Source organism: Ischnura elegans, chromosome 3, assembly GCF_921293095.1.
Source record: "Ischnura elegans chromosome 3, ioIscEleg1.1, whole genome shotgun sequence".
Classification (NCBI taxonomy): domain Eukaryota; kingdom Metazoa; phylum Arthropoda; class Insecta; order Odonata; family Coenagrionidae; genus Ischnura; species Ischnura elegans.
This window is the reverse complement of record NC_060248.1, coordinates 5,882,928-5,910,463: the sequence shown is the minus strand read 5'-3', so window position 1 is coordinate 5,910,463 and position 27,536 is coordinate 5,882,928. Positions and strand designations below refer to the sequence as shown.

Sequence of the window (27,536 nt, the reverse complement as noted above, 5' to 3'; positions counted from 1 at the left end):
ACGACATCTTCGGCAAGTTTCCTGAAGTTCTGTTGAATGACTGTCGATAAGTTCCGGCAGAGTTGTCACCACATGGATTACGTGTGATTAAGGTTAAATTTATTTGAAGTAATACATTTTGTGTAAGTCAGATGAAAGTTTATTCAATTATCAACTCTTGCAATAACAATTTTGTGTTTTTTCGTGGTTATTTTTCATACAGATGCCAATAAATGGTAGTGTTTAAGAGCCTGTGGGTCTGATGTTTACAGGAATTATTGTTTGCTGATTCTTCACTCAGCTTTAAAATGCCGATCTCCTGCAGATTTTACAAAGACAAATATCCAGAAGTCGAAGATGTGGTCATGGTGAATGTTAGGAGCATTGCAGAAATGGGGGCATATGTGCATTTATTGGAGTACAACAATATCGAGGGAATGATATTGCTCTCAGAGTTGTCCCGGCGTCGCATACGATCAATAAATAAGTTAATTAGGGTGGGGAAGACGGAGCCAGTTGTTGTTATTAGGGTCGACCGAGAAAAAGGTTTGTAGTAAGCTTTTTGTACACTACTTTCTATCGGCTGTTCATTACTAACAGTACTTCCTTTTGCCGTAGGCTACATTGATTTAAGTAAACGCCGAGTGTCCCCAGAAGATGTCGAAAAGTGTACTGAACGTTATGCCAAGGCAAAAGCTGTTCACTCCATACTGAGACATGTAGCCGAGCTCTTAGAATTCGAGAGTGATGAACAACTGGAGAAACTTTACGACCAGACTGCTTGGCTCTTTGAAAAGAAAATGAAGAAAAAGGCCTCTGCATACGACTTTTTTAAACAGGCCGTGTTGTAAGTATTGAATGAATGTAGCCATTGACTACATACTTTCTCACCGTTTTTACGATAGTGAAATCGTTTTTGGAAATTTCTATTGGGAAAAAGTAGTCTTAAGGGTAATTTACATTTATATGTTCCTGGTGCTGTTTAATGTCTTTCATAGATATTGTTGGCAACTGTTTTTGTTCGTATCGTATGGCTATATTATCTTGAGATTCAAGGCAAGGAAAATATTTCGTTACCATTCGTTACTTACTCCAATTCTTCTGATAATTGACTCCCTCTAACGAATTACTAATTCTTATATTTTGGATGGCGACAATTGAAAAAGTCTTACACATATGATGCACGAATTGAATAAATCTAGATGAATTGGGTTCCTATTCCTTAGGTTTGGTTTGTTTCTTGAAGTTAAGCGAAGAGCATTTACTGCAATGTAAGAGAGGGAGAATTGATGGCCATATGTTATGAAGCGTTCTCATTTCATACAACGGCCAAAAGAACATGCCTGGACGTGGCCATTCCAAGTAGGAATAGGGGTTGTAGGAGTTATAACATCCATGAGAAATGCAGCCATAACATTGTCCCTCTTCAAATGAGCTGTAATGGAGTTCGGAAAAAATTCTCTCCCTAGACTGTATAGAGGGGTGAACTCAATGCCCCCGACCCTTTGAGCACGATCCAGGGCAGAGGGATGATTGATGGGGCCTCAGCATTCTGCAGAAGAGAGCAATCGATAAACTCCTTCCATCCCGTCGACTGGATGTGCCCAATCACACGGCAAGGGAGACCTGGGATGTGCGTAAGGGGTGGAGTTTACTCGCGTGGAGGGGTGCAGTGTACTCAGTCTCAGGGGCGTAGTAGTGTTAGGTGGTTTGCACAAGTGCATCATATCATCAGGCGGTTTGGTATCTCGTCATTTACGTAGTTCACAACATTAAAGAAAGATACAATTCCTGCAGAAGTGAACAGACTAGGAACACATTGCAGCCAAAAATATTTGTGGCAAGGGGAACATCCACAAATGGAATCTGCACCATTCGAGTGGTTTTGTCAGCAAAGGTCTGCCCGTGTGATGTTAAAAACGAAAGCTTAATACATTTCCAATAGAGAGAAATGTTATGAGAAATATCTTCGACCACCGAATCATGCTGTATTTCAGTGAATCTTTCGGCCAATTTTTCAACCGACTAATGTACTGGTTAAAAATTCGAAAACTCAACAAAACTTATATGTCGGCTTGATATATTTGCAAAATTATCCAAAAACTTCCACTGCATATCAAACATATTGATTCCGACTTGTTACGCTGTTATTACAGCTTTCTTCGGCAATCAAAACGTACAAGAACTGGACTAAATTCACTGAAACTTTTTTACTGAAGTCATTTCACCAAAATAAAGAGTATTCTCACTTTATGCCAGGAATTAAAGATAAAGTCAGTATCTCCAAAACTTTCTGTATTCAATTGAGGTTACCTCGTTTAGCTTATTATGGTAAAGGCTGGTCAGGGTTAGACAATGTATGTATCTTACTCCTCACGTTCTTGTCTTCCATTTCGTAATGCACCCAGCTGCTGCTACTTCCTTTCATTTTCATATCACTGAACCTTTCATTTTTCTTTCATTCCATTCTATCATATTTATGGGCTTTCAAGTTATTTTTTTTTTAATTGTAATATCTTTACATGTTCAGTATTTAAACGGTTACATGGTTTGTGTTTGGAAATGAAAATAGGTTTCAGTATTGGGATAATATGTATATCGACTAAATTCAAATTTTCCTCACACACGTGTTGCCCAAATTTTGTCACTTTCTCATCGCATATGTACTGACTAGTGTTTTACTTGCAGATGCTTCAATAGTGGTAAGGTGGATTTTGCACTTTCCTTGCGATAGTTTCCAGGCACAGTGCATGCGCATCGCTTACATTGAATGCACTTTCTCTCAATAAAAAGGTATCCACGCTATGATAGACATAATTATCAGTAAATCATTAAATGAAATTGGAACAGAGGCAACACAATTAACAATGATTAGAACAACATTGAAGTCATGTGTCTCGAGGTGTGGGAATAGAACGAGACTACCACTCAGTGAGAGGGAAGGGTGGGCAGCAGAAACAAGTAAAGGAGCTTGCTCCCACTGTCTTTAAAGCTACAAGGGAGAAAGGAACGAACACGTCCGATCTTGCACGTGACATCATCACCTTCAAAGCGAAGGTAGGGGAGGTGTGTGAGATATGCGGTCGCCGTTTCCAGTACGTCTTTTTTGAGTGTGCTCATGCTACGCATGTTTCTTTGAAAATTGTGCTCTTAGGACTAGGTTGAATATTGGAATAGCCTTGTTGTTTCTAGAAAGCTCTGTATCAATCAATTGAAGCTTAAAAACGTAAATATGTACGGTCAGAAATGCATCGTGTTTGGTCTCATTCTTTATTGAACCTCAAGCATGTCATCCAATTGCGAAAAGCTATTGAGACATCTTTGGGTCCAGTAGGTGACTCACTTAGTATTTGGCCACCAGAAAGAGGGAGAATTGAAGCTGGTAGACTGTAAAAGGTCAGTTGGTGGGATGGGGTGGGCATGAGGCTCTGCAACCCACCGGCCACAGCTATAATGGACACCTTCCATTGCAAACACCTAAGTTTCTACATTAAACCCTAATTGGAGACTAAGGCCTAGCCACTTATGTCAAATATCAATCTATGTTCTGCCTTTCGGTATACAACAGTTTTAAAAGTATTTCTTCACATTTGAGGCACAGACTACTGGAGTGTAAAAAAATGTAGGGAGTACAAAGCAAATTTTTTGTGTTCATCAACATTTTTATAACAACAAAGCTAGCAAAAACCCATGAATTTTATTTTTACTGGTGGTGGGTCATATCTTTATCAGATTAGGGAAAAAATTAGATTGATTAACATATCGCCTTTGGTGAAAGTTTCATGTTACATATATGGAAACAATGGTTTTTATGTAATATTTTCTAAAATCCTATGAAAGGAGTTAATAGAATTTCCAGTGTCCCTGAGTATATGTTGAAATTATTACAAAATTTGGATGGGACTGAGATGGGACATTATTTCCATTTGGAGACCTCATTTGTTGAAAAGCCACAGTTTCGACCAAATTTAAAATGCTTGTGAAAAAAGACTGGTAGAGATAGTGTAGGAAAAATTGAGTGGGTTTCTTTCATCATATCCTGTTGCTTTTTCTTTAAAATTTCTGTTTTTTTTTCAGTGTTACTGAAAAGATACATTCTAACAGTTCATGAATCTCCAAATTTATGGTCCAGTGACCTCCAGTGTAATAAAAAAATGTGTAATTTTTTTAAAGTACTGGAGTGTACTATGGGATCTCAATGATTTGACACCTATGCAACTGCTATTTGGCAGGATTATTGAAAATTTCTTTGTACTATAAATGTACTACAAACATACAATTATCAAAATTATTTTTACCATATTAATTTTGGTATGAAATGGTGTTGCTCACAATGTCTCCTCTTGAGTGCAGTGGGTGAAATTCCCTCCACGTATTGAAAAAATTCTATCAAAACTAATGACATAATTGTAGCTGATGGGAGGTGATCAGCTCGAGAGGCTGGATTAGTGGCAGTGTTGGATTATTGCATGGTCGGATGACTGAGGTTGGACTGTATCCTAAAGAATAGGTGAGGGAAGAGTCCTTGCGTCCAAAGAAGAGCATGTAAAGGCCACGTGATGAGGGAGTTCACGTGGGTTTTGTAATGGAGGGAAAAATTGAAGGGAAAGCAGTTTAAGAGCAAGCACTGGAAGCAGATGAAGAGGGGAGCAAGGGGAAATAGGGTTGGGATGCAGACCTATCTCAGGATTGTAATACTCTTCATATGCATCACAGAATCAAAGCAGAGCAGCATCCCTCGACTGATTTGGTGTATAGAGTACCAAAGTGGTTGAGTGAAATCCAACACTTCCCTCTGGAGTGGAGCAGAATTGAACCTTTGGGATGAGTTCTATGTTTCTTAGTGGAGCTCATGAGTGGCATTTGATGCTCTCTGGTTTCGTGGAGGCTATGACATTTTCCACCACACCAAACAAATGAGGTGAGCCATCGTTATCAAACTTTGTGCAGTCCAACGATCCTTCGTGGACTAACCGCTCGTCCTCCTCTTGAATGACCACTGCTGAAGCTTTGCTCCATTGAACTGTTGAGAGGTGAAATGTGAACTTCGAGCTATCTTGGATACTGCGAGAACGGAAGAAACTTCAGAGTTTTCTGAGGGTGCTGGTGGCTGGGCCCTGATCAGAGGCTGAAGCCTTGAAGCAAAATCGTCTTGTGCAGCTCAGGGAAAGGAACTGGACCCCCTGGCCAGAATTTGTCTCATCACACACCAGTGCATAAGTCTGGGGTTAGCTCTCCCCTTGCGTATCCAAGGCAACCTCCTGGTCAATTAAGAGAGTAAAGGGGGTGGTGGTGGTGGTTGAATGAGAGCAACTGACTTGAGGCCTCGTGGTTTGCCATAATGGCTTGTAGTGCAGTCACACTTGATCGATCTGGAGAGGTGCACTGTTGTACAGAGATGGTTTTTGGAGAGGGTATGTGGATGCCATTCACACAATTTCTCCGCTCCAACCTTGGCTCCTCTCTGTACTGGTATCCCTGTTTTTGCTCTCTGGAAAATGAATTTTAGGCTCCGCTCTTTAATGCCGCAGCAGTCAACACAAGTGAAAATGGTAGATTATAAAAGAACTTGCAGGGTATTCCCTTACTTGTGTGGTCATTGAACAAGTCATAGTGGTTGGAGTCAGTAATTCTGGGACCATGAGAATCTTACTGCCAGCACTATGTAGCACCGTTCTACCACCTCTGTTTCTTTGCTGGACCCTCCTCAGAGAGCCACTAATGGTCTCTCTAGTCAGTTGCCACCTCTGAATACCACACCATCAGTCGTGACTTGGATGCATGTATTTAGCACTTGCTCATCATAATTCTTCAGCCCACTTTTTAGGGAACTTGATTGAGTGAAAGATGATGATACGCTCTTGTATGAGAGATTTCCAGTACCACTAGAAATGGAACTATCTCAATGCCTTAATGAATAATAACTGTTGTACTCACTGAGTTAATGAAATTAATAATTGATGCTCTTCTTGTTTGCTACCAGTCCCTTGTGAAACCATCAACCAATCACATTGAAGGCTCTAAACATTCCAATGGGGGATTCCACTGAAAATGCATGATTATGCGATAAAAAAATATCCTCCGCACTGAAAATTACAGTGAAAGCAGTTCTTCTCTAACCTGCGCATTATTTGTAAAATTCCACTTTGAAAATTGTATAGTAATCTTGCGCTCCAAACGACCCATCGCCATGTTGGCTGAGCGTGACGTCAGATTCCAGTAAACGATACATACATACATTTACGTGATGCCAGTAGACTATTTGTCCCAGTTTTAGAAAAACCTATGCATCTTTTAGTACAATTAAGTTTTTTTTTCATAGCATTATAAGTTGATTTCATCATCAATAATGTGAATATTTATCCTGAATAATTGACAGGTTTAACCCATTAACGGCCAAGGCTAATATTCGGTAGAAATTTTTAAATTTATCATCATATTTAGTCTTAATAGATACTAGAAAAGAAATTTAGAAAAATTTGAGGCTCTAAAAAATTTATTTATACCAGAAAAATAATGGTGCGTTTTCGCACCTTTGGCGGAATGTGGGTACTTCGTTTAACATATCGTGAAAAACTAAATTTTTTTATTTTCCATTATTTAATTTTGAAACACATAGAAGCGCATAAATTAGTATTTAAAATCATTAAGTAACCGTTCATACTATAATATAACCCTTTTATCCATGAAAATTATTGGGATATTAGGGCACATTACATTTTATCCAAAAGTATGAATTGTGCGTATTACATTACCTGCACCTTTTCTGTGATACCTTTTTCTCGATAATATGACCTGCATTATCTTCTTTATTGTCTGCTAGTAAAGAATTACGAGAAGGTTTGTCTTTTTTCGGATTTGATGGTCCTTCTGCATGTATTTCTTAGTGATTGCCAATACTGAATCGGTCACCTTTGATTGACGTTAGTGCACCATATGATCTTTGAGGAATCAATTGGAGACATTTTGAGCCCACTAGCCCTCCTATAGATTTTCCATGAATAAGTAAACATACTTTCCAGTAAATTGGTAAACAATGGACACCACCACGTTTTCTCTCTGATTTTGAATCTATGAATCGCGTTTGTATTATCGTGATATATTCTCCACCTTTGGTATTATTGCAATCCCCAATGACTAGAAGCTGGGGAATAGTTTCTTTCAAATGGTAAATTGGTTATGATTTCTGGTCGCAATGCAACAGAGGATTCATTCCATTTGACCGCGAACAATTTAGATTCCTCGTCAAAAGCATAAACAATTGAGCCTCGAGGTTTTTTCCAAGAGCTGTAGAGTCTTCAAGCGGGCACTTTCCAGTTCTATTTTCCCGAGTGGTTCAAGTTGCAAAGGATCGCCTTTCCTTCAGTGTTTGGTACAAGGAACATGTATAAGAGAAATTGTCAAAAAATAACCGATGCTGAGTAATAACGGGAATTATTTCCAAGAAATGTGAAACAACGATAGCTACAAATCCTACCTTCATTCCATGAGGATTTGATTTATTTAGCCCCTCCATACGAAAACAATTTGATGAGGTAACCATCTGAAGAGCAAAGGCACCATAATTTTAGCCCCAATCAAACCAGTTTATTTTACATCAACATTTTCGCTGAGTGGCGTCCAAAATACGGAACCATTTGCTCATCTATAGAAAGGTTTTGAGAAAACATTCCCAACTGCAAAATTAGCATTCAACATTGTAAATATTGGTCTCAGATTTGCAAATTTGTCCGATTTGTCGAGAAAAAAGGTGTCAAAAAATTTTCCTTTATCTCTTTCTACTCATAGTTTGACGAACTAATTCAACCATTTATCTTTATAATATCTTTAGACAAGTACAAGTCCTGCTGCGGAAGCACATGATACCTAGAGAGAATCAAAATCTCAATAAACTTTTCATGTCTGCAATACTAATTGTAACTGATGCCTATTGCTATCAGTAACATACTTTTTTGAAAAATATACGATTTCCTCCTAACCTCGTCATCAAGAAACAAGAGATAAATGTCAGATGGAGACATGCCTCCAAATTCACGTCTTATTTATTCGTCATATTCCTTCTCTTTAGAAATTGGACGACACAAAAACTTAGCATCAATATCCTTTTTCCATTTTCGAAAATTATTCCCTTTTATCAGACGACGGATATCTTTTTTGGCATACTGATGGCTTTCCTTCTTCTTCTTGCGCACTCAGCCGGTGCTCCACTATACCATCGCCTTGATGTGTTTCCAACGTTACCGCGATGTCATTGTTAATCGGCTTCGCAGTTCAAATGTCATCATCGATATCTTCTTCATCAGTCAAGTTTTTAACGTCTGGTGGTATTTAGACAACATCCGTGGCGTCATCCACAGAATCCAGGGTTTTCATCTAAAGTGGTCAAGATATCTTGGGTGGAAATACACCTTCTTTTATTATCCATCTACAGTAGTCTCGGAAAATTTGGTGAAATGTAAAAGATAATTGTTTTCACTCCTACGTTGCCTGAAACGTTGATATTGAAGCCGTAGGATCACCCGTCATACCTAACGAATGCGTATAGACCAATGAGACTAACTTCTCGAAGCTTTCTTCTAGTGTTCGAAGGTAAGATCCATTGAATTATACGTAGCAGTGATCCGTTTCTGAATGGCCAGCGCTGTTTGAGAAACTTCACATTACACACAGTTGAAAACCGATAGGCCTCGTGGCGGAGAATCGAGTTGCTCATTAGTACGCAATGACTAAATGAAGCCACATTTAAGAAGACGACAGCTGTGAGATCAATAAGATAAGAAAGTACATTTTAAGGTATTTAAAACCCAACAGTGATTAAATTGATTCATCGAATAATTACAGGGCGGCGTACAATATTAGTGACCAAGGTTTGCTACATTTGTCTCTCGGTACGGTGCCTCAGTCCTAATCCACCATACCCCCAAACGCCAAAGGTGCGAAAACGCACCATTATATTCAAGTGTCAAAATTGTACATCTCTAAATATATTATTAGATTTTTAAAAATCTGAGTAATTAAGCATTATTAGTACAATTAAAATACTAGTATTAGGATTCATAAATATTCTTTGTGCACTCGTAAAAAAATATTAAGTTGATAGCTCTCGATGAGCAAGAAATTAAGTAAACTTGAAAAATTATTATTAAATAATCACGCCTAAATTCTTAAAGAAAATGCTTTTAAAAATAAGTTCATCATCTAATAAATAATTTACTATGGAAAAACTATTAAATAACGTAGTGGATATTTTTTCACGAACTTATTAAAAAATGGTGCGTTTTCGCACCTTTGGCCGTAAATGGGTTAAAGAATGAGGGCCACACCTTTTCATGTCTATCATTGTATATCACAGCGCAGCTTCAGGTAGCCCGGCCTAGCGTAATATGATGGTCAAGAGCGAGATGAAGTACGTATTATGTGGCTTCATTGTCTTGCAAGCTAATTTGATGTAATGTTTGCCATTTCCATAAAGTATTTTGACTCATACGAGTTAATATAATCTCAAGATAATGATACCACCAGTACACATTTATGAAGTGCATTTCATTTTATCCCTTTCATTTTATATTTCATGTTATAAAACTGTAGGGTTTTATTATTTCTTGGCAGTTTTCTAAAGAATGTAAGACTTACAGAGTAAAATTCCTAAGATACAGAAGCCTACTACACATGTGTAGCACAGTTTAGCTGGTCCTTCAATTCGAAGAAATGCTGATCAACTTCATCCGGGGATGGATCTTGTGTGAGTGGTTACTCCTTTAACAGCCATGCACCTGCAATGATAATAAAATAAGCCTTAGTCCCTCTTTTAGGCTGGTTAAAAAGAAAATTAGCCCTTAAAGAACCATAGGAATCAATGAACAGTGTCTATGGAAAAAGTTACTGCAGAACGTGGCTAATTTAAAGGAAAAATAGCATGGAGTTTAGTAGTGTTTGAATTGGGGTGAAATTTTCAGGACGTGCAGTGTGTCCCTTGTTTCATGCGCTTCTCTTCTATGTTAAGTCAAACTGTGAAGCACGGAAGAAGACGTCTTGGAATAAAAAATGGAATGGGGAAGTTAACTTGGGGAAAGAAAGACATCAATGCAAAGAAGAAACAACTCGATTTCAATGCAGTGGGTTTTTGACACTTGGCTGTTCTTCCAATGAAGAATCAATGATAGATGGTGATATCAAATTACCTAATTTTTTTACAAATGCTCCAGTGCCTTGAATTTACTTTTTCATCCAGTGAATTTTTTCTAGAAACTGGCCTTTGCCAGTAAGCTGTTTAAGATTCACTGATGTGATTTTCAAAATGCGTCGTGTATGATCAGATGGGGAAATCTCCTGGGTGAAGTCTTTGGATGCCCCCCTTAAAAATCCTCAAAAGTGTCTCAGGGAGAGAAACTGGTTCCCCCTCCATGCCTTTTGTGATTGTTATTAACCCCCTTAGGCCATGAGTCGGACACGTGGGCAGATGGTTGTTTTAGGATGGATTTGTTCTCTGTAAAATAGCATTCAGTTTTTGTCTAGCTTGGAAAATTGCAAGGAAAGCAATTGCAATTCTTCTCTTCGTTTATTCTGATTGAATAGAACTATGGTGTCAATTTGTATGGTGTAGTAAGTTCAATCTCGATAAATACCATAATTCTCTGTTATGAACAAGCAACCAGTATAGGATGCACTCAAATTTTGATGACAATAATGTGAAAATTTCCTTATGTATTCCTGTGAAAAGTATGATGCTTCTCATCTTAAGAGATTCATGTATGCTGATGTGTTGGTCATTTTTTGTCCGTTAAGCCAAAGGATTATGGTTCCACTACCAGCTATGGGGAAGTTGTTGGAAATGGACTTTAATGGAAATTTATGTTACAGTGCTTTAGTGTATGGGGTAATAAAGACTCCTACACGTATTCGTTCGGTAAAATATCTGTATTTTTTCAATTCTACCAGACGTGGAAAATATTGTGGTTGTAAGTTAATGTTATCCATGTTGCTCTTAAAGAGATTTGTTCTTAATTACTTGTGTAGTCTAAGCCAGTCTAAAAAGAAGATTATTTTATGAGGCATACGTAGTGATGCATGGAATACTTGTTGCATTTCCCTTTTGAATGTTTGTATTGATGTGGGCGACTTTGGAATGGGAGGTTAAGAGAAAAAGTAGGTGGTGATGTTGAGGCTTGTGAGAGAATTCTTCAGATATGACTTATTTTAAGCTTCTTTTGTATTTTGATGGCAATAATGTTGATTTCAGAGACCCATCTGTTTTGGACGAATGTGGTTTGGACGAGCATACAAAGGAAGTTCTCTTGGCGAATATCAAGCAGAAGCTGACTTCGCAAGCGGTGAAGATCCGAGCTGATGTAGAGGTGGCGTGCTATGGCTACGAGGGCATTGATGCTGTCAAGGCTGCCCTCAGAGCGGGTCTTGCGACGTCCACCGAGGACATGCCCATTCGGATCAACCTGATTGCTCCCCCCCTCTACGGTATGCTCCCCATCCATAGCCGTGCCAATCCCTCTCTTCCCTAGGTGCACGAAATATCCCATTCTTATGTGCAATATTTTGGCATCCCTTGCCATAATAAAGTTGCTTGTCCATAGCTTTGTTCGCCCTTTCTTCAAAATATGCCTTTCCTGAAATATTTTCTTCTTCGTTAGCCTCAAGTATTTTTGTGAACTTCTGGATGAAGCAATTTTTATTGGAGAGTAAAGAATTATGATTAGTCAACAATTTGCATATTTTTGGAAATAACGGGATTGATGCAACGGTGCACGAGGCCAACATTTTCTTTTTCTGTAATTTATGTTTATGTCAGGTTTATTTATTATGGAATCCATGCTTTTCCTATGGTTAATTCTCACCAGCATAAGGGTAGTTATAGTTAAGTTTCCCAATTGGGAACATATGCACGGATAGTGCTATTTCTTTTTCTAAACCAAACACTGAAGAAATCTGCAGAAACTATAAATAGCCTAAAATGAAATTTTCCCTTAATTGCAATGAGCCACCATTTTATGTATCATATTTCTTTAATGTGTGTAATATTTAGCTCCAGGACCTCCAATGAGTGGATACACCTTCCTAAACAACATGTGAGGTTGTTTATTTCTAATTCTTCAAAATGGGGGAGGGAAAAATATTTTTTGTATTTATCAATGGACTGATTTCTCATATCTCTTCTCAGTGATGACCACATCCACACCTGAGAAGCAGGACGGATTGAAGGCTCTGAATAATGCTATTGAGAAAATCCAGGAGACGATCACGTCAATGGGAGGAGTCTTTACGATCCAGATGGCTGTGAGTATTTTTGCCTCCCTTCTCTCAAGCTGGACATTCAAGGGCAAATTGACTCCTCATCTCTCTCTTTCACTCGCGTCGACTGTTGGAGGGGGGGAGGGTGGAGTCATCGCCATGGATTTCTGGGTTCCATCCAACTCCAGATAAGATCAGTCTCCTAAATATCATCAATGGAACAAACTAAAATTAAACTACTTGGGACCATGATAATATTTTGCTTCGAGAAAAATAATTTTATTTCTAATAATATAACTTTATTGTATCTTATTAGCAATAACAAGATCATAAAATCAATGAAAGACTGACAACCATGACGTGATGTGACACATTAATGCACATGCCCTGTTTATTTACATTAAGTTTGTATTGTTGCAGTCTGTCTGCATTTGCAGTGATGGCATATGCCTCATTTCAGATAGCTCTTCAATTGATATTCCATTGCGTAGAATGTGGTGGCTGATGCAAAATATTTCAAGCTAGCCTTGCGATGCCGAGGACCCGTCTTCACTTAAGATCGATCACGTTCAACTGCCTGACTGTGTGGCATTTAATAGGGCCAGTTAAGGGAATATTCAAACTCATAATTTCCAAAAATAAATTTTAAAGCTGCTTCATCAACTTAGTTATAAGTTGCGACTACAACCCATTTTTCTTGGCAATATCCATTTTCTTCATTCCGTCATCATCATTATTTTTAAAATGGCAATTTTCTGCTCGAAGGTGAAGTGATTTCTTTTCCATGGCATTCTTGAGATACTCACACAACAAAAAAATACGTAAAATGTTAAGGATCTCGAGAATATAGTGTGAAGCACATTCTGATGAACCATCTTTTTTTCTTATTTTTTTATCTTATTGTTCAGCGTAACTTCGAATCTGTAGAATTATAAAGTAATTAACACAATACAAGATGTTGGCGCTCAGAGTAGTTTTGCATCCTTAAATGTGGGTAGAGATTTCCGCAAAAACCTTTGTTTCTTGTTGACAATGTTATTTGATATAAATAATGCAATCTGAATCAATTGTCAGTTATGGACCAACGGTTGCATAGGGATGTCTTATTTAGGCAAAGAAACAGGATTTGAAAGTAATGCCACGTTGGGAACAATTATTATCCAATATTTATTCAATTTAAATTCATGTATTTGCGATCCAATTGTCAGAAAAAAATCTGGGCTTTGCGATCAGAGTAATATGCAATATGCATTTAAATGAGAAAGGCTTCTATAAACTTATTTTGCAAGCATTACTACCTATATGTATCTCCAATCACATGACTAGACATGATTAGTAGAGGCACCGAATTTTTGCGAAGCACGAAATATAACGCAAAATTTCCAAAGTTGCACTTTTTCTGCGAATTTGGCGCGATATTTTCCACCATGGCCGGTAAAAAAATAACCCGTTAATGTAAGTTTTCTTAAAAAACCGGTATGAAGAACCGATCGCATAAAGTCGGTGCTTTGGAACCGGCTCGGAACTGTTGCGAGGATTTGAATTTGGCGCCCAAATCCGAAATGGTTCGCAGCGTATTCAAGGCCAAAAAGTGAAGGAAAAAAAAGATTTGAAAACGCATGTTTTACTTTCCGATTGCATGGCGTCAATATTTTTTTTCTTTTGAGAGTTGCTCCCTAGCACGCGCATTTAAGAGGTCGTCAATTAGTCGCTCGCGCCAACATTGTAACATTCTGTAGCCGCTGCCACATATGCCGCTTTCAAACAAGCTGACTTTTTGCCTGCCGCCGGCCACGGCACGGTGATGTTCTTTCAACCTACTATAGGTCTATGGATGTCTTCAAACGAGTCGCATAACATCGTTGCATTGATGGCAAGGCGCCCATTTCAATCCGGCCCGGCGATGCTCCGTCTACGGCGTGAAATAAAGGCTATGATACATTGACGCCGCTTTCAGACGAAACGACTTTTCACCGGTCACCGTTCACGTGAAATTCGGGCGGCTTTCAGACGAAACGACTTTCTGCAACGTCGTGTGCTGTGCCGTGAACGGCCCCAGCGGAAAATCGTTTCGTCTGAGAGTGGTGTTAAGATTGATTCATGTGTATATACAGCAATTCTGCGATATACGAGCAAGATGCATTTCGAGAGCCTATTCGTAAGTTGATAAACCTATGCAAGGCGTTGAAAAGTGTGGTTATCCTGCTGAACGCAACACCGTATTACAATTTTGCGTAATAGGGTGGTTTCCTATTATTTTTTTAATGCCTTAATCGAAAGATTATTACTCCTGAAGTACGTGTTTCACGCATTTACATTTTTTAATGACGATATCTATTTTTCACGACTAAACGAAAAGTGAAAATTTTCAAGCGCGCGAAAACGCTACGCGTAAGTAGGAATGATGGGAAAAAGTCCGTGCGATGCATTTCTGGTTCCCCCTCCCGCCTCGTGAGGTGACCTTGATCGAGGCTCTGAGCACTGATAGGACGCAGGATGCTAGCGGGTAGCTGAGTACCTTGCTGGCTGGTAGCGCTTGGCTTAAAAAAGGTTTATTAATACCTTATCAAACGAAGAAAACTTTCCGACCTTAGCCAGTTTTAATAGGTGATTATTAAGACATGTTTCCCTGAGCTCTGTGCCTCATGCATGCATTGGTAACCTCAGACGATGTATAACTCCTATCCTCTCGTGTAGAAACTAAGTCCCTGTGACGTCACGTGGAGCGGGATCGCATGGGCGCCAATCTGGACTTTTTCAAATGAGGATAAAATTTGACCCTTGCCATTCGTCTAAACCGATATTTGAAAAACCAAATAATTTTTATATTATGAATACACTAATGGTGGGTAACGAATCGCAATTGATGCCTTTCGTTTTCTTTGATGAAGGAAACTACCCTATTCATGTCCGCTCACATCAGTTTATGAATGTTGTCGCTGTACCGGCATGTTGAGCAGTTTATTGTTGAGGTTATAAGAACTGTGGCAGTGAAGCATGCAAATCAGTTTTCAATTAAAGTAACAATTTAAGCTAGCTACATCACAGAATGTATTTAGATCTGACTTAATACAGTAAAACCTCTTTACATCGTAATGGAGGGGATCAAAATTTGGTCATTTCGATGTATGGAGGTTCACTATGGAGAGGTTTTAGTGGTAGGCACCATTTTTTTCATATCCTTGGGAAATGAATGGTGCTACTGTCTTTTAAGCCATTATATTAATATATTTAAACATATAGGTATGCATAAGTGAACATATATTTACCATTTAATGATTACACAAAGGTAAAAGTAAATTGTTCAAGAGGCCTTTTTAGAAAATAAATTACCGTATATCTCCGAATATAGTCCCCCCTTTTTTTCCAAAAATGGCCGCGGAAAAGTAAGGGGGGGGGACTATAATCGAGTGTAATCCAATTTAGCATACTAAAGGTGACCATAAAGTAATAAATAACGGCATAATGGCTAATGTTCTCGTAGTCTTTCTATTTGAGTATATTTATGAGGATTATAATCGGAGATATTAGTAAATACTGCCACGTTTTACCGGAAATTAAGACAATTTTTACCACAAATGTTGTACAGATACGATTATTCCGATTCAAATAGCATATCAAATATGCGTTTTCACGGAATCCATCGGGTAGCCGCTAATTTTTCTTGGAAAAGTATTGTTAGAATAATTCAATCGACACTGATCACTTAATGACGCAAAACAGTAAATAATTAAAATGAAAACTAAACACACACTATCATTACATTAATCGAACACTAGAATTGAATCAATAGTATATGTACCCGTCGCTCATTTAATAACTACACGATTTAAATAATTGCGAAAAATAAACAGATAAAGTGAACCTTTCGTGACGATTTAGCATTTCATTGCGTCCGTAGCTACTATACGTCCGTGCGGTTCGTGTTTACAACCACTGCCGCTTTCACAGAACAAGAATGCGCAATAGGTGATGCATTTGTTTCTGAAAAGGCGCAATAATCGACGACTTTAAACCAGAAGCGCCGGCATTACTGCATTTGATCGAAATACAGCGACTCAGCATCGAAAGTGTAATCAATTTATTGAGGAATATCTTCAATTCGTCAGGGTAAATAGGATCGATAAATTACGTCGCATAACGTTTCGCAATTATTTCCGCGATATTTTCTTTATTAAAAATAATTTTACGTTCAACAGTGAGGTGATGGATCAAGTAGAAAGATGAGGATCAATCCTGCCGCAGATTAGAGGCCTTCAAAGACGGAGTTTCGATGCCAATTTAAAAATAGCCGTTGCAGAATACACCGTAAATCATAGTATTTACAGCGCTAGCAAAGCGCTAATACATCGCGGAAGTCATTTCGGGGGTCTCGACGCGGCAGATTCAAAGAATTAGAGGAAAATATCGTCGAATTTGTGCGCAAATGCAGAGCAGAAGCTCTTTGTGTAACTTATGCAATGATTCGCGACGAGGCATTGAAAATTGATATAATTTTTTTTCAGTTTTAATGTTTGTTGGAAAAAGTTTATTTCTTAATTTTATTACTTTGATATTTGTAAGTCCTGTAGTTTAATTGTTTTGCTTAGCAGGCATTTGATAGCAATATTTTTATAATATTTATAATTTATTTAACACAATTTTATTTAGATTTCCTAAATTCTTCAGGTCACTTGCATTTGTGATGAGTTGATGGGTGTGTTACACTGGATCTAAGGAAGTTTCAGGGCCAAATGCAATACTGTTTATGGGCTTTAAGTTAAAGCTTATATATTGACATTGTCTGTAGTCATTTGGAAATCAAAAATATTAATAATTTGTGAAGGTTTAAAAAATACAATAGCCTTGGATACTTAAAAAAATTTCTCATTTCTTCATTACATCTGGTTAAGGAACTATAAATTACTGATACATGCAATGGATCACAACATGTTTTAGGTATAGTTATTTTGTTGTGATGGAAAATATGTGAACAGATTTGTTCTTAATCTTCACAGAAAATAATAGTTTTTATCGAATCTAGAATCTTAACTTGCTAACCACAGAAAAATTGCCTTCCTTTACATTTTAAAATTTTTCCCAAAACTGAGGTCTCAAAATTGGGGGGGGGGACTATATTCGGAGATATACGGTAGTTAATGGGTTTGCTTAAAAAATTTTTCTCTCTTCTTTCTCTCTCTTTCGAAATAATGTTTTCAATTCCACAAGCATTTTTGAATGCCATTTTCACTACAAACAAATCATTAGCTATTTTCGTTAATGCCTTTTGACCTAAGAAATAATTCCCTGGTCTAAGGGTTGCAATTTACTAATAGTGTTCGGAGGAAAGAACAATAGTTTTATATGTATTTCTAAACATAATTTCTTCATCCTCATATTTAACTGCCTGAGTTTTTTTATTTGTGCAGCCTAGATATACAGTTTCTTCTGTTTTTCCTCGGTTGTTTACAATAGATGTGAGGGTGAATGATGGTATTCCAAAGGTCACTGCCTTCTGCCTGTCCTCGTTGATGGCTAGGAAAATTGCTAATTATGTGGTAATGTCAAGCAGACGCCTTCTTTTATTTCTTGAATCCATCATCAGCCTATGATTAATTAAGTAATTTTCATATTTTATGGCAAATAATTGAAAATACTCCTTATTATATCTTTTAGAATTGATTTATCTTTCTTATAATATGTGACTTGTTAAAGATTGTAAACAAATAAATAAACACGTGACTACTACAAAAAATAGACAAAAAATTGAGCGTAATTTTGAAAATTTTGTTGAATTCCCTCTCTCTAAAATACAATGCACGTAGCGTTCCGAAGAAAAACTCTGTTGAGAGCACACAGAAACGCTAGGTCTGCGAAAGGACGTTATTTTCCGATGAGAATGCTGGGCGAACTACTTCAGAATGCGGCGGCGACGGTAAAAAATTTCATTACCCTACTGCGTATCAGCTAATTAGCTGTCTCCTTCACCTAACACTGTCGTGCATGGATTGATTTTTGTTCAGTATTGCTAGAAATTGAGGTCCCGGACTCTCGATGGAAGAGTCAGATTTCGCGGCAAAAATACGCAGGCAAGACATATGACTGTCGCTAAGCGCAATAAATTTTTAACTACGATCGCTCACGAAAGCATCGAAAAATTACCAAGGTGGTAGTAAGAAAGTGCTACACCGGGAAATGTGGGAATAAAATAATTGCGAAACTGTATTTGATTTATTTCAAGTCGCGGAAAATTTATGAAATATTGCCTATATATTTACATGTAAATCTGACGGGACCAGAGGGTTGGTACGAAGTATGGAGGTTTACAATGTAAAGAGGTTCACTACATAGAGGTTTTATTGTAGTTACAAAAAAAAACCTGGAGGAAGAACCAGGGGCTGCCTGATGTAATGAGACATATTGGTCGATCATGCATTCTTGACTGTGTTATTTAACTTTTTTACTTGGTAAATAAAATTATGGAGGCGATCTTGAGTTTTTTTTACAGAGCTTTCCTACTAATTAACATCTTTTGTGGAATTATTTTCGTTCACTTCTTGTGGCTGTTTAATTACCTGAATTAATGGCAAATTTAAATAGAGTTCATCCTTGGAATCGAGTATCGAGAACTGATGGGGGAGAACCAGAACGGTACCGAGAATCTAAAAAATTTAAGAACTGACTCAACCTTAATTTATTGAATTCCTTTACCCTAGTCAGCAATGCACAGTTTGGAAAAGAAAATGAATCTTCACTTAATAGTCTCAAAAAATCTGTGAAACTTTCCATGGGTGAGGTCCTGAAGCAAATAGGCATAAAGACTGATATCAAATTGTCATTCCTTGTATACAGTGACCCAGGGAGGAACATTATTACAGCCATGGGAAGATTATTTAACTAAAGGTGTATATTGACAACTGATGTGATGGACTTAAGCACACTTGTTGCTAATGTCCTCATATAATCATTAACAGAAACTCAAGAACTTTTTGGCTATTCTGCTGTGAAGGATTCTGTTGGATCAGTTCAGGAAGAAGGAAAAGCATTTTCAGTACTTCCACGAATGCTGGCCCTTTAAAATGATTTTTCCCATTTTGTAGAAAATTGTGTGAAAACCCTGTGGATACCTGTGGCAGATGTAGATGCAGAAATAGGATTTTCCATGCATGGAAATATAAATAAAATAACCACTAAACTTCCAAAAAATGTAGAATTAAAGTCAAGTTTGACCAATGGATCTCAATTCCAGTAAAATAAGGTTTCAGCCAATTTTAAATTCTAGAGTGTGAATAATTTCAGAGGGCATATTAAAAAAAATTATAGATAATAGATAAACACATACTTGCATGTGTTGATATTATATTTTTTGTGTAAGACCTTAAAGACTTTTGTTATCAATGTGTTAAGTGAAAACTATAAGTTTTTTACATCATGCAGGCCAATGAGAAAGTGAAATTTAGACCAATCAAAAATATTCCCCATCTATACAACTCCCGCATTTGTCTAGCGGTATGCGGTTGAAATACATACATAGCAAAGAGTGTTTATGGTATGTGTATCTAACAAATGCTCAACTTATTCCTTTAGCATTTGCTTTGACCCTTCTTTATCAAGGTTTTTACCATTAAAAATATATTTAAGATGCTAATAAGCATTTTTATTGGTGAAATTATTGTTCTTGGAATAAAAAAGAATATTTGTGACGAGTGAATTTTTGTGACGAAACTATTTTTTTTATGACGAAATTGCAATTTTATGACGCAATTTTAAACCGAAATTGACAGATTTTTATGACGAAATTCACAGTTTTTATTCACCGATAATCTTTGCCTCTACTGATTAGTGAACTCAAATGCTTAAATATGTTCCATTAATTTCTTCCAAAGGATAGAAAATTGAAAAAAGGTTTCTTTTTTGTTCAACAGAATTTTTCACAGTAAAGAGTTTCATTCTAGAGGTGAAAATGGATGATTTTAAAGGAAGGAAAATCGGACTTACCGTATAAGCCTGTGTAAGAGGCGCACCCCTATTTTGAGCATCGGAGCTATGAAGAAACAAGAATTTGCGGCATTTTTTTTAATACTATCGCACGGTGTTGCAGACGTTTGCCTGGAATTTCGACAGTTATCGAACTTTTCTCTTTCAATATTAATTAGCGGTAATAGCGGCATAAGAGGGAGTAGAAAGAGTTCCGATCCTCTCTTCGCATACGCCGTTGCTCTACGATGCTTGTCCTACTCACAAAAATTTTGGTTAAATGCTCTCGTACGGGTATTGCAATAGAATTGCAGCCATGGAAAATTTTAAGTCAAAACACGACAGGCACGTAGCATGAACCTTCCTAAGAAATTGAACAATAATTGGGGGAATCTCAACGCCGTAAAATATTAACCACGTTGTAGATTTCACTGAACCACACTCCTGACCTCCATCAGCCAATGCCTCTGACATTTCTTTTTCCTTTTCGAGACCCCACAGACCATAAATCACTTGCCTCAAAGGAAAATATCAAGTTACACAGGAACAATGGAAATGTGTATCATCCCTACCCCGTCTCACCAACTGACCTTTTTCAGTCTACCAGCTTCAATTCTCCCAGTTTCTGGAGGCCAAATGTCACCTACTGAGCTCAAAGATATCTCGATAGCTTTCAGGAATTGTATGAATGTATGACACGCACGAGGTTCAAAAAAGAATGAGACCTAACGCGATGCATATCTGACAGCATTTAAGTTTTTTAAGCTCTAATATACTGACCATAAGATTTATAGTCACAACAAGGCTACTAATATTCAACATAGTCCAAACAGGACCATTTCAGTGGAAACAAGCGTAGCATGAGCACATTGAAACAAGACGAGACGCACTGTAAGCTTCGGGCAATGCAAACAGCTTATATCACATTGCTGTGCCTTCGCCCCTTCACTTTGAAGGCAGCAAGGTTACATGCAAGATCAGACGTGTTCTTCCCTTGCCCCTTCTCTCGTAGCCTCGTTGCTTGAAAGACAGAGGGAGCACGCTCCTTCCCCTCGACCTTTCCTTCAGAGCTCTTCACTTATAAGCATTTCTGATTTCTTCTAACCACCATTTAGTCCAAAAATGTATAGTCATTTGAATTTATTAAACCACAGGTTTTGACACCAATATAATTTTCAGTTACAATAATCCTCATAATAGCGTCTGAAGATGATTTTTGAAAAATCAGGTCCTTAGCGTAATGGAAACTATTCGGGAAGACAGATGTTGACTATTAACCAGGTATTGTCCTGCAAACTACATGTTTCTCTACCTTTGATATGCGATTACTATTTGCAGTATAAATGCCGTGGGATGCCCACTCATGGCAGTATATTTTGCGCCCCTTCCAGAGCGAGAAACCCCACACATTCTTTTCCATTTTCACCTCTGAGGTACCACGATGCTTACAAGTAAGAAAAGCCAACCGGAGCATTTTAAAATTACGTCACTAAGGGAGAAACTCCCCTGCCTGCCGCTTGTTTTTGACCTAGGGTTTCAGATGATTGACTCACGCTGAAAACCAAGGACTCTCAGTTCCCCTTGGCCTTGCGACTGCTAAAGAAGAGGGAAGAATATAAGAAGTTTGTGTAAGAGACAAACCCCCATTTTCAGCTGCAATATCTGAGAAAAAAGGTGTCCATCTTACACACGCTTGTATGGTACATATTTAGGTGCATTCATTATCATATTGCCTGGTTCAGAAAATACAACTCGACTTGACTCGAGATCAAAACGTAATTCTCTCACATCCCTACCTTCAGTTATTTTTCTGCAGTAGGCCTCCAACAGCAATAAATAGTGTTAACTTTCGGCACAAAAAAACAGGACTTCTTTTCCACTCTCATTTCAAATTTAAACAACAAAATGAACAAGATCTATGAATCAAAAACTTGATAAGAATGCAAGGCTATAAATGCTGAAAATTTAGTGATCACAGAGAATGTGATATGAGAAGTACAATTTATTCTCCTAATTAAAAAAATACCAAGAAAAGGGACTAAAACTATTCAGCAAAATGCAGGGAGAGAACGGAAGGCCCCTCTAGAGGTCACCCAGCAATGGTTATGCTTACTTTCACCTCTCAAATGAAAAAAAAAATGAAGCTAAAAATTAGGAGGAAAGCAACAGAGGGTGGAGTACAAGAATGGAAACAATATTTAATGCATTTAATAAAATATATTAGCACTATCAGCAAATTTCCTTCTTTGGGGAGAAAAGGCCAAAGGTCTGTCATTGGACATAAATTTCAGACAAAAAGAAACCATTTGCTTCACAACAAACAAGATTTTCCTTCAATCGACAGTGTTTATGTAACCAATAGGGCACTGATTCTAGGTTCATAATCCAATCATGGTTATTTCAAAACATGAGTAAATACTGTCAAATTTAATGCAAAATGACATGTAATCAAACCTCTTTAGAATGAACCTCAATGGAAATGTCCTCCCTTCTAATAAACAGAATTACCGTATAAGCGCGTGTAAGAGGCGCACCTTTTTTCCAAGAAATTGCAGCCGAAAATGAGGGTGCGCCTCTTACACAAACTTCTTATCTTCCCCCCCTCCCCTTCACCGGTCGCAAGTCTAAGGGGAACTGAGTGGCCTTGGTTTTCAGCGTGAGTCAGTCATCTGAAACCCTGGGTCAAAAACAAGTGGCAGGCAGGGGAGTTTCTCCCTTAGTGACGTATTTTCAAAATGCTCCTTTTTGCTTTTCTTGTAAGCATTGCGCCATTACGTCGGTACCCCAGAGGTGAACATGGAAGATCGCGCTGGGTTTTTCGCTCCGGAGGGCACGCTAAATTTACTGCCACGAGGGGGCATCTGGCGGCATTTATACTGCATATAGTAATCGGTTATCAAACGTAGAGAAACGCGTATTTTTGAAGGACATACCTGGTTAATAGTCAATATCTGTCTTGCCGAGTAATTTCCATTACGCTGAGGATCTGATTTTCCAAAAATCATCTTCAGACTCTAATATGAGGATTATTGCAACTGAAAATTATATTGGTGTCAAAACCTGCGCTTTAAAAAATTCAAACGAGTGTGTTCATTGTTGGACTAAATTGTGGATGGAAGAAATCAGAAATGCTTCTAAGTGAAGAGCGCGGAAGGAGAGGTCCAGGGGAAGGAGCGCGATCCCTCCATCTTCGAAGCAAGCAACGAAATACGGAGGGGAAGGAGTGCGCTCCCTCCCCTCCGTATTTCAAGCTACGAGGCTATGAGCGAAGGAGCACGGGAAGAACACGTCCGATCTCGCATGTGACGTCGTTGCCTTCAAAGCGAAGGGGCGAAGGTGCAGCAATGTGATATACGCAGTTTGCGTTGCCTAAAGTTTCCAGTCCGTCTCGTCTTGTTTGAATGCGCTTATGCTACGCTTGTTTCTTCCGAAATTGTCCTGTTTGGACTATTTTGAATATTAGTAGCCTTGTTGTAACCATAAATCTTTGTGTCAAACAATTAGAGCTTAAAAAACTTAAATTCTGTCAGATATGCATCGCGTTAGATTTCTTTCTTTTTTTGAACACCGTGCGTGTCATACAATTATTGAAAGCTACCGAGATATCTTCGGGCTCAGTAGATGACTCACCTAGCATTTGGCCTCCAGAAACTGGGAGACCGATCGAGGTCAGTTGGTGAGACGGGGTAGGGATGAAACACGTTTCCATTTTCCCCTGTAACTTGATGTTTTCATATTTTCCTGTGGGGTCTCGGAAAGGAAAAAGAACGGCAGAGGCATTGGCTGATGGAGGGCCGAGTGTGGTTCCATTAAATCTACGACGTGGTTATTATCCTGCGGCGCTGAGATTGCCCCGATTGTTGTCCAAGCTCTTGGGAAGGTTCATGCTATGTGCTTGTCGTGTTTTGCCTTAAAATTTTCCACGGCTGCAATTCTATTGCAATACTCCTGCGAGAGCATTTAAACAAAATTGTTCGTGAATGTTTTATTCTCATTTTACCTATCCCTTAGCCCATGGGTCTCCAAAATACAGTCCGTGGGCCGGATCCGGATTCGGAACTTGGAATGTGGCCCCCGTGGTCTAGTGAATTGAAGACCCCTGTCTTAGCCCATATTATCTTCTGAACACTTGCCCTGATGTAAAAGAGTTGTGTCAGAATCAGTAGATTAATGAAAATTAATGTGTGTTGTACAGTTCCAATGGAACACTTGAAATGAATTAGCCTCTATTAATTTGTCGAAAGTGCAATTTAATTATGTATCCAAACTCATAGGTCTAAACATTTAAGGCAAAACTCCTAAGATTATAAAAAATAACAAGAGATGGATTGGAAATGCTAACAGAATACAGCCCATTGCTTGCCCGCCTTCACTTAGAATGCAATGACGTCTCACGCAAGATTGGACATGTTCATCCCTTGCCCTTAGCCTTGCTCCGTGAAAGACAGAGGGAGCACGCTTCTCCTTCCCCCCTGCCTCTCCTTTGAGAAGTAAATGTTAGTAATGCTGAGTGGAAACAAAGGGGAAATCTTTCAGGTGTGCCCACTGCAAATTGCCGCAAAGTTCAGGTACTTTGCTGTGGGTTTGGTGTTCTATTTATATCAATGTATCTCTTTCATATCATTATTCCACATAAAAGTAACAACCTTGTCCATCTAACACAGCCATTACTTAGGTCTTAGCTAGCAGTTATTTTCTTCAGTTGATAGTTAAAATATTACGTTACTCTGTTCGTTTCCATTGAATTGATCTGCTAGTATCCTCACATACACCAGTGGCACCGCACCAAAGTCGGCTTCAGCCAAATTATTATGGCCTAGTGTGGAGAGTGCCATCCTTTAATTTCTAATGTTCATGGTTCTGCCTTCACTTGCCATAGGAAACAAGTGATTATTTCAGGTCTAGTGCTAAGACAATGCACGAGGTGACTCATTTTGAAAGGAGTGTGTCGAACGTCTTCCATTGTTTTCGTTGTCTTGGCAGGCCACTCTTTCCTCCCATCCCCACATGCCCCTCCTCCCCTCCCCACGCCCCAATTGCAGCGAAATTGATTCTGCGTGTGCTGCTAGGACGGTGCTCATCTTTGATAATATAAATCGAAAGATGGTAGAAGGTAAAGAAAGGATGTGCAGTGATACGACTTGTCCCTTATTTGGTGCCTCGTCGGCGTTAAACAAACCTACGTTTCCCACTTGTGGAGATGCGATGAAATATTTTTGTATTTGCTGCAATATTTTTAGATCAAAGAGGAACGACACTAACAAACAGCTATGACGATACTGATTCATAACTTGAATTCTATTCAAGTTATGAATCAGTATCGTCGAATTACTATGCATCAATGCTAGAAAAAAATCTTAATTTTTGGAATATCCCAGGTCTAATGGGTTCCGGATTATTAATGGAATGTTATTAAGGGAAGGTAATTGACATCTGAGGTCATTTGCACCATGAGGTAAGGGTTGATAGAAATCAAGTGTCAGCATTAGCCAGCTCTTAAAGAAAGGCACCAAGGGGACAGCATCTCATTACTCCATCTGCCACACACAGTTCTGCACAGATCATAGTTCAGAGGGAGAAGAAGTTGAGCTGTATGAGCAGCTCGAGCAAGTAATTAGAGAAACCCCGGGTAAGAAAAATCTAGTAGTGATGGGGGACTCGAACACCTCAGTCGGGGAGGGATGAACACGAAATAGGAGATTTTGGACTAAGAATGCAGAATGACAGGTGAGAGAAAGTTTCACAATTTTGCAGGAGAAACAAACTATTCATCAAAAACACGCTCAATCATCTTAAAAGGCGGAGGTATAAGTGGAAAAGTCCAGGGGGTGCGGGGAGATATCAGATAGACTACATTATGTAAGACAGGTTTCAGCTTCCCTACCATGGATATGGATTCAGACTATAACCTGGTGCTCATGAAATGCAACATAAGATTCAAAAGACTCATGAAAGTTAGGAAGGCAAGGAAATGGAATGTAGAAGCTCTTAAAGGGACTATGAGGAGAGAATATTAGGAACTAGTGGAAAAAAAGTATCTGGGAGATTGGAAATATGCATACTGTGGAGGAAGTGTTGGATACTATTAAAACGGGAATAGTCAAAGCGGCGGAGAAGTCAATTGGCTACAGTAGAATGATAAAGAAGCCATGGATTTCGGACGCAATGGTAAAAGAAATGGAGGAGAGAAGGAAGTGGAAGAACGTGGACACTGAGCAGGGCAAAAGAAAGTATAGGGAACTAAATAATCAATTACGGAGTTAAACTAAAAGGGCAAGGAAGGCTTGGTGGAAAAAACAGCGTGAGGAAATGGAAAAGTTTCAGAAGGAAGGAGAGGTAGGCTCTTTGTATGCCAAAGTCAAGTCATTATCGGGCAGCAAAAGAAGGTAAACCACGTATAGAATTAAGGCTAAAGATGGAAGGATGCAGAAAGGTGCTTTACGATTCAGAAACGTGGACCCTAAGGAAGGAGAACGAGAGAAGATTGGAGGCATTTGAGATGTGGGTATGGAGAAGGTGAAGTGGACAGAGAGAAGGAGAAACGACGAAGTGCTGGAAATGTTGGGTGAGGAGAGGCAGCTTTTAGATGAGATACGGAGGAGACAGAAGGTATGGATGGAGTTAGTGCTTATCGGGGAGGGGATGTTGAAAATGGTGTGAGAGGGTAGGATATTAGGGAAACGAGGGAGGGGAAGGAAGAGAATAGGATTTTTAGATAGATTGAAAGGGAGTAGGACTTACAGTGAATTGAAGAAGGCAGTGCTGGAAGGAAAGGGAGGCTCCCAGACTCTGTTTCTTTAGTACTCCATGGAAACCTACCTTTATTGGCAGAATACTATGCATAGTAATAATATTATTATTATTGTCTGAATTCTGAAATGGCTTCAAATCATTAACTTTCTTATCATTTTTTTCTCTTTCACCATATCCTCCAGTCACTTTTTTTGGCAAATATTGCTTTCACTTGTCGGCATAAGAAAGTGAGTGCGTGCCCAGGTGGCAAGACATTCCTCCTCCTGGATGATGTTGTCTCGTTCTCATTGCAGCCCAAAGTGGTGACTGCCACAGATGAGGCGGAACTGGCTCGGCAGATGGAGCGTGCCGAAGCGGAGAATGCCGAGGTTGCTGGTGATGACGACGAAGAGGAAGCCGAGTTCTCGGGAGAGGTGGGAGGGGATGGCGAGGAGGATGAGGATGACGAGAATGACGAGGAAGAGGGAAAGAAGAGTGGGGAGGAGTGAGGTGGTGCCATCTCGGAGGATCTCGTCCCAGCTGTTGCATTCTGCCTTGTGGTGTCTCCTCACGACCTACATTTGTGTTTATGTAAAGTTTTATAAGAATAAACTCCTGTGTCTGAA

The 27,536-nt window shown here is 38.7% G+C and overlaps 2 protein-coding genes across 5 annotated transcripts in view; one reads left to right on the top strand and one right to left on the bottom strand.

Annotated features, from left to right (window-relative positions):
- Positions 1–27,536, top strand: LOC124155374 (eukaryotic translation initiation factor 2 subunit 1). Of its 2 annotated transcripts, none has more exons than XM_046529138.1 (6): positions 1–92; positions 203–525; positions 598–826; positions 11,219–11,451; positions 12,152–12,267; positions 27,225–27,536. In XM_046529138.1, exons 2-6 carry the CDS (start codon positions 288–290, stop codon positions 27,417–27,419), a joined length of 1,011 nt encoding a protein of 336 aa, XP_046385094.1. In that variant the 5' UTR covers positions 1–92; positions 203–287; the 3' UTR covers positions 27,420–27,536. The 2 variants fall into 2 exon arrangements, with proteins under 2 accessions (XP_046385094.1, XP_046385093.1); XM_046529137.1 differs by having other exon boundaries at positions 12–122; positions 252–525.
- LOC124155372 (reticulon-4-interacting protein 1 homolog, mitochondrial-like) overlaps positions 9,504–27,536 on the bottom strand; it is a 62,845-nt gene continuing 44,812 nt past the window's right edge. For all 3 annotated transcript variants that reach the window (XM_046529132.1, XM_046529131.1, XM_046529133.1), the window contains one exon: positions 9,504–9,752. In XM_046529132.1, the coding sequence (XP_046385088.1) occupies positions 9,730–9,752 (23 nt within the window). In that variant the 3' untranslated portion in view covers positions 9,504–9,729. The remainder of the gene's footprint in view (positions 9,753–27,536) is intronic.